An 8488-nucleotide genomic window follows, 5' to 3' on the forward strand; every position below is an offset into this window, starting at 1 on the left:
AGGTGCAAGCAGGGTGGAGTGGTTGGAAAAGAGTGTTTTCTGTGGAGGAGAGCAGCAACGAGAATGAATGGAAGGGTTTACATGGTGAGACCAGCCCTTCTGTGGGGCCTGAAGGCAGGGGGTTCCGACCTGATAGTGACAGTGATGAAGGTGTTAGAAACCAAGTACGTCAGAGGTCAGACGTCTTGGAGATAAAGTCAGAGGTCGAGCTTGAGCTGGACACGTGAAGAGGAGAGAGAGAGAGAGAGAGAGAGAGAGAGTGGATGTACTGGTTGAGGGCTGTTGGAGATGGAGCTGCCGGGCAGGAGGAAAAGGGAAGCGGCCAAGGGGAGATTTGTAGGTGTGGTTAAAAAGGCAACCACTTATTAGGCAGAAGTCGAAAGAATCAAATATTGCTTCAAACTGTTTAAAAAGGTTTTAACGGTGGATCTTCATGAGATTTGTAAGGACTCCAACCTCAATGTCATGTTAGTGGAGACGTGGAAAATGACTTGGTACGCATTTGTCAAATGATTCATGTGACCAAAAGACAGGACAGCATCATGTAGCTAAAATACAATTTATTGATTCTTCTAGTTGTCAACTCACACAACATACAGGACTATTGTCCAGGTACCTTCTTACTCTTACGTTGTCGTAAACTGTAGAGAGGTGTTTTAAATTTGGATACAAGGAAGCTGCATTATGATTGACATCTCTTGTCCAACAAGCTACAGCTGAACTGCAGGGCGAGACAGAAATCCCGAACCCCCCTGCACTTACACACCCACTATGACCAGCACACTATACATAGTTTCTCCGGTATGTTTTAAGCACAGGCTACGACGAACACCAGAAACTAACCACTAGCCCGAAAGCAATACATCACGGTGATGGAGCCTGAAGGAGTCCAGTTGAGCCTGCAAAGAAAACAATGAATGAGTTTTGTGTCGCCCAATAACTGACAGAAAAACACTCTTGAAAATGCAATATTCTTTGTCCTCGAGCAATTCCATTGTGCCCATGTGTTGGGGAGCTTTGAGAAAATTAAACAAGTTATAGTGAGTGAGTGTACAAGAGGACCTCGGAAATCTATATGTCATATTGAATAGATGTTCAACATGTTATTGTGCTCACACAGAGATGGACGCCATAACCACGTAGCTGCTCATCACATGTTGCTGTGCCGCTTCCTTCTGCCGAACGCCTGGGCACCCACGCTGGTGGGGACAAAGTTGCTGTGTCCCAGTCCGCCTGATCGACTCAAGAAGTCAGCCAAGCGGTGGGTTACGCAAGTGGCCGTGTTGCAGGCCCTCTTCTGTGCCGTGGCATTGCTTGCAAGGGACAAAATGCTTGTGAGCAGTTGACACAGGGACCATCTACGGTGTTATCTTTATGTGAAAAACAAGACTTTGGAGTGGAAAACTCCACGAGACTATTCCTCTGAGATGAAATGGAGCCCACATAGGTCAATATCATCCTTACAATTTGTACTGTTTTTATTTGAAATCATGCATCTTGTATCAATTTCAGCATCGTGCTATCCTGAAATGATCAAAATTCCCCCCATTCAATGAATGAATGTCTGCAGCACATGTGTGACAGGATAACGCAGAAAATCAATTCCAAGAACTTCATGTACTTGTTATAGTAGAGGTGTGTTAGGTGACTGGATAGGAAGAGTGTTCTCCAGTGTGCCCAATATAATAACTGTATATACAACTAATATGTTTACTGATACCTTTGTCCATCAGGTGCTTGCTGCTCTTGGTTGTCTGACGTTATCTGCATGACCTCCTTGATTGCTCTCAGCAACATCTGTGCGTCATCATTTGACAGTGTGACTCCATCCACGATGGTGTCCTCGTGAATTCTGAAAGCATCCAATTACATTAATCTGTGCGGTATTAGTAATCACAGTGCACAAAGCATTTCAAAGTGAAGTGCTTCTTTTTCACTACTTATGACCTCAATCCTCTTGGGTTCCTCTCATTCACACACATATCTTCTGGATTGCTGTGGCTAACCTTGATCCCTCTCCTTTCCAGGACATACCTCCGCTTCACTAGATTTCCGTCCGCCTGCTCCGCGCTCTCACAACACATCACAATGTCATCCGTGAACATCATAGTGACTCCTGTCTGACGGCCGGTTCATCACCAGAGCGCACAAGAAGGGGCTCAAAGGTGATCCCCAATGACCTCCCACCTCCAACGTAAACTCCCGTGTCACAACGACAGTACACCTCACCACTGTCTCACATCTCTCATGCATTTTCTGCACCACTCTGAGAAACATCTCTGCTACTACAGACTGGGTGTAGCGCAAACATTTTAAAAAGTATTTCACATTTTAAGGAATTATGTAAATGGTCAATAAAAAATTTCAAAAGAAAACCTGATTTTTTTACTTTCTATACAAACTGCATATGTACATGTATGATGAGTATTTGTTTATCAAGTATGTAAAATAACCATAGTGGGACAAAAGTGATTTATTTTGTTCTTTGCAGAATAATTGCATTTACTCTACAATTAGGAATATGTAATTTTATTCTTACCTGGATGGGGCTGCCTGGGAAATATATATTTGGTAAAACACCAGCACGTAGGTCAAGATGGTCCAGAGGTTGAGCATAATCATGACTTCCTGTTAAAATCAGTACAATACCATCAGACTTAATGTCAAAATTATCCATCACCATTGTCCAAAATATTCGCACCATTTCAATTTTTTTCTGCACAATCGGGTTAAGCTTAGAGTTAGGGTTAGGATCGGGGCTCTGGGAAATGACAGACAACAGTATTAAGAATTGCATTACATCTACTGATCATCTACTGATCACCACAGTTGAATATTTGAAAATAATATGGAGGATTCTTTTATCTACTCACCGTGTAACAATAGATTTTCCGGTGTCACTGATGAGATGTACAGCATGTGTTGGACTCTTGTAAATCTGCTGAAATTCTCCCACATTAGGGTCTTATATAGACCCTCCAAGCCTAGACACAGAGTGAGTGATGATACTCCATTGGCTAATGAGAAGTTTTACCTCAAATTGCTGGCCAATTAGAGGGTCACAAATCACTGATAGCAATCTGTTTTATAAAAAAGCAGATTATATAAAGCACTGAGTTAGCCCATTAATATGTTTGAATTAAAAGAGTGAACACCACTTAAGCGTGTTTGTATCGCATTATCTGAAGGGAATCATTAATTTCAACAAAACACGCCATAAAAATATGATGCACCTAAAACTTGTGATTATGATTTAAATGCCCGTTGGAAAATCTCATTCTCAGAGAAGAGAAGAGAAGAGAAGAGAAGAGAAGAGAAGAGAAGAGAAGAGAAGAGAAGAGAAGAGAAGAGAAGAGAAGAGAAGAGAAGAGAAGAGAAGAGAAGAGAAGAGAAGAGAAGAGAAGAGAAGAGAAGAGAAGAGAAGAGATTGCAACCCAATATAATACAATTCAAGGAGATTGGTTTTCCTGCATGAAAAAGAAAAAAATTATACAAGAAAACAGAAAAATAGAATATAGATACATAGTTGGATGTATAGATGTATAGATGTATAGATGTATAGATGTATAGATAGATAGATAGATAGATAGATAGATAGATAGATAGATAGATAGATAGATAGATAGATAGATAGATAGATAGATAGACAAGGAATATCTATCCTAGGAATATACAAATAAACAGTTCATAAAATTTGCATTGTCTGTCCTAAAACAGTAAATCATTAATTCATTCACCCATCCATTCATCCATTCATCCATTATTTATCTATACCTCAAAGTTGCCATAGATATTGAATGGAATATATTGCTTGGCTCTCTCATAGCTGTCATTGGGCGAGAGCGAAAAAAGTTACAAGGTCATTGGACCGGTCACCGGTCAATCACAGGGCCACATGTAGAGACATAAACCAAATCACGCTATCATTCACGTCATATTGAAACATACAACCATTCAACCTTTCATTACATTACATTACATTACAGTCATTTAGCAGACGCTTTTATCCAAAGCGACTTACAAAAATTGCAATTCAATAACCGAATATCCAAAGTATCAGTCATCGTTATTCAGAAGTCACAATTCTTTCATTCACACGTGTGGGCAATTTAGAATCTCTTTATGAACCTCCTGGATGTTTATGTGTGGAGAACCTGAAGAACCCGGAAGAAACCCACGCAGACACAGGAAGAAACATGGAGCCTCCACACAGAAACACCCTCTGATTGAATCCAACCACGGGCCTTCTAGCTGCGAGTTGGAGATGCTAACCTCCACAGTGCGGCCAGAGTAAATTATCATTGGAAAAAAATGAATAAACTCACATTTTGACAGTTAAAACTTTGTGGATTATTTCCAGGAATCATTAATGTTGCCCAGAAGAACCCAGCTGCCTTTGTTGAATTGGTCTTTGTGGTGCTCAGAAGCGTGCGGTCGGAGGCCAGCGGCAGATGTGGTTTTTCATTAAAACGGGAACAGTGGTCCCGCCACACTGTGGTACAGTAGCAACAAAATATACTCCTTTTAATCTTCACAATCTGTGGATGAGAATCTGGGGACACAATTCTCTAATGAGCAACTTTCAATTATCCCTATCCATTTCTGTAAAAAGATAGAAATCTGTCTTCCAATCTCTGCACCCACTTTGCAAATACTTTTTTCTCTGAAGCCGAGGGGAATCGACCCTTTCTTATGAAATCGAAAGAGAATGTGCCGATGTTCATTTGCCCCCCAAGCTAATTACGGGCCCGCTGGCCCATTGGCCCTCTGGCCGTTTTCTAATGTGCCGCAACACTGACGGCACATCATAAAGGGTCTCACTTTCATGCTTATTGATTTAGCTGCATCACAAGGAAACTCATTAGTGCGTAATAGTGGCCCTGAGCAAACCTGCAGTCGGATGGATTATAATATGCAATACAATATCTTTACAAATTAACCAAGTACATACGTTAACATACAACGCGTTTAAGAATTATTGAGGAATGAAAGATAAATATATATAATTGCATACAATCCTTACTCTTCCTTTCCTAGGCAGTTCCGATCAGGGGTTGCCACATCAAATCATCCGTCTTCATCTAACCTTTTCCACCAAAACCATCGGACTTCCTGTCCTCTTTCTCTCCACCCATCATATGAAAGTCTGAAAGTATCATAAAATGATCTATATTTAATAAAATGCAAAAAAAGAAATGAACTGCAGACGAGTAACAGGGATTCTAAAACTGTCTTATAAACTGGCCCCTCATCTCTACTCTTAACAGGAACTTTAACTGCCCATTCGAAAGAAGATCTCCAGAAATCAAACAATGAAAATAAAAGAGATCAGGCCCCGATCATGGATTACAAGCCATTATAACACTCCTAAATCTGCCATGAGATTTCAAGACTCGAGATTTTTAATTGTCACTATGAAATTTATGCCTGTATGCCTGAGAGCTCCAGGCTCGGAGTTTGAATAAAAAAGAGGCACAAGAGTATAAATGAGCTTGATATGTACATAGCGGTGGACATGGTATATACAGTAGTCATTGGACATACAATATACAAAGTTAGTACAATTTGAGATCATATTTGCAAGACATTGTTACCGAATGTGATATCTGTTTCATTTACTTCCAAGAGGAGGCGGGGTGCCGAAAGCATACAGGTCATCTCAAGCGACGAAGCAATGATCATGTTTGAAGATGACATGATCCCAATAACATGGTCACTAAAGTACAAACAAGAAAACATGAGCTTGGACCCATCTTCACCAAGATACTGGAAATAGGATTTGACAAAACCAGCCTGTACACAACAACTCCTTACAAACAAACCCCACAATGAGGTTTTTAACTGCCAGACAAGAGGCCTGGATGAAACCCAAAGTGGAGATTAATGGATGGAATAATAAAGGGCATGAAGTTGGTGTAAAGGTAGACCAAGCAGAAAATAGGGTAAAATGGAGGCAGATGATCTGCTGTGGTGCCTCCTAAAGGGAGCAGCTGCGAGGAAAAGGAAGAGGATGAAAGTTACTTCTCTTGTAACAACCAACTTCTAGTCCTTTTTCACTCCATCCATACTCTCAGTTCCAGCCTCAGCATCCTTCTACCTATCCGTCTACCCTTCTCTTATAAAACACCGCATACACTTGAAACTTCTTTCAAGCATTGGAAGTTCCCTTCCTCCTGCAGGAGATATTTTATCGCCATTCCTGTTCGATAACCCTCATTTCACAGCCCCGTGTTTTATTTATTCCAGGTGTTCACCCAGTTTCAACACACGATCTGTTTTACCCGCAGGTGTTCTTGTTCAGGACCGACGACATCTCGATTACAGGGAGACAGGAATGGCACACAGGGAGTCAGGAAATGAAAGAACATCTGCAGTCAGGATCTTTTAAAAATATTCCTGCATGGGGGGAGCTCAAGGACAGGGATAACTTTGTCAACGTAGCATAACAAGTCAAGATCTCCTGAGATCTTCCAGGATTCTGCTGGATCTTCTTGTGTAATGTAGGTCAAATGTCAAAGGCGTAGTACAGGTAGTCAGTCAGGCAAGGGACGAAGGGACGCAATCAGGATCTTCCTGTGTTGGGACTGACTGGAGGCAAGAGTCAGTGAGAGGTCAACTTCTGAGCAAAGCATTCAATAACTTTGATCAAATGGAGAACAAATGGAGAAGCATACAAGTATATGAAGTAAGAAAGCATAAGAATAAACTCGGAATGTTTGGGTCACGGTATGCGTTTACAGCAGGTTCACCCGCTACGATGTACGTCTACAATCTACATCTACACTAAATGGCTAAAAGTATTTGCTCACCCATCCAAGCAATCGGAATCAGGTGTTCCAGTCACTTCCATGGCGACAGGTGTATGAAGTCAAGGCCCTTGGCATGCAGACTGTTTTTACAAACATTTGAGAAAGACTGGGTCGCTCTCAGGACCTCAGTGAATTCTAGCATGGAACTGTGATAGGATGTCACCTGTGAAACAAATCCAGTCGTGAAATTTCCTCGCTCCTAAATATTCCACAGTCAACTGTCAACTGTATAATAAGAAGATGGACATGTTTGGGAATGACAGCAACTCAGCCACGAAGTGGTAGGTCACGTGAACTGATAGAGCAGGGTCAGCGGATGCTGAGGCGCATAGTGCCAAGGGGTCAGCGACTTTCTGCAGAGTCATCTGCTACAGACCTCCAAACACTCCGTGTTCTCTGGAATGACAATCTGATGGGCGAGTCTGGGTTCGCCGGTTGCCAGCAGAACAGTACTTGTCTGACTGCACTGTGCCAACTGGGAAGTTTGGTGGAGGGGGGATTATGGTGTGGGGTTGTTGCTCCAGGAGCTGGGCTCAGACCCTTAGTTCCAGTGAAAGGAACTCTGAAAGCTTCAGCATACCGAGACATTTCGGACAATTCCACGCTCCCAACTTTGTGCGACCAGTTTGGAGCTGGACCCTTCCTTTTCCAACATGACGGTGCACCAGTGCACAAAGCAAGGTCCATAAAGACATAGATGACAGAGTCTGGTGTGGATGAACTTGACTGGCCTACACATAGTCCTGACCTCAACCCGATAGAACACCTTTGGTATGAATTAGAGCGGAGACTGAGAGCCAGGCCTCCTTGTCCAACATCAGTGTGTGACCTCACAAATGCGCTTCTGGAAGAATGGTCAAAAATTCCCATAAACACTCTCCTGAACCTTGTGGACAGCCTTCGCTGATCTAGCTGTTCTAGCTGCAAAGGGGGGGGGCCGAAGTCATATTGAACTCAATGGATTAGGAATGGGATGTCACTGAAGCACAGGTGAGCGAATACGTTTGGCCATATTGTGTACTCTTATGTACTCTTCATGATCCATAATCTACATCTATAATCTAATATTATTGTAAGAAGTTGAATCAACGTTTTAGAGGACGTCCCTAGGACACCTGTTAGAATGAACAATAACTGTGTTTAACAGAAAACAGAAACCCAGAAAAACATAATAGGAACTCAACTTTCCTATTTGTGCCACAGGCTAGTTACAGAAAAAGCAAAACATTGTGTGCAAGAAGTCATAGGCATGTTTAAATGGCCAATTGCATTGATACACAGATTTTGCATTACAAAGACTCAGGAGACAAATACAGAGTATGTGCTGACCATGATGTGAAGTCGAGCACTGAGAAGAGGGAGTGTAAATACACCGGGACTGTTGCCGTGCAGCAGCACACCTGGGTAAACTATCCAACCTGAGAGGGCAGGGCCAGAAATACAGCCGGCTGGGTGGATGGACCCAGCCACTGATGACACAACGTAGCCGTCAGAACATGTTTATTTGGTTACGTCTGACAGATGTTTTTTTACTGTTTCCAGAGTGGATTTTTGAGTCAGGAGATCCGGCAGGAAGCGAAGAAGTGATTTGCAAGTGTCCTCATTAGGTTGCGCTAATAAATCTCAATGATCGGAAGAGGTCTGTGGAAGCCGTTCGAGGCATCTGCCTCAGCGGGAAG

General features: G+C 42.3%; 1 protein-coding gene across 1 annotated transcript; it reads right to left on the reverse strand.

Moving 5' to 3' along the window:
- Window positions 1-656: 656 nt before the first annotated feature.
- calca (calcitonin/calcitonin-related polypeptide, alpha) lies at window positions 657-2925 on the reverse strand. Its single transcript, XM_086175119.1, has 5 exons — window positions 2874-2925; window positions 2540-2628; window positions 1721-1852; window positions 1117-1313; window positions 657-899 (listed from the first exon to the last, which is right to left on the reverse strand). The coding sequence occupies exons 2-4, from the start codon at window positions 2620-2622 to the stop codon at window positions 1151-1153; spliced, it is 378 nt and encodes a 125-aa protein (XP_086031245.1). The 5' UTR covers window positions 2623-2628; window positions 2874-2925; the 3' UTR covers window positions 657-899; window positions 1117-1150.
- Between the last annotated feature and the right edge of the window lie 5563 nt (window positions 2926-8488).

Source organism: Fistularia commersonii, chromosome 27 (genome assembly GCF_037954325.1).
Source record: "Fistularia commersonii isolate RoL2024-O1a breed Wild chromosome 27, RoL_Fcom_v1.0, whole genome shotgun sequence".
NCBI lineage: Eukaryota > Metazoa > Chordata > Actinopteri > Syngnathiformes > Fistulariidae > Fistularia > Fistularia commersonii.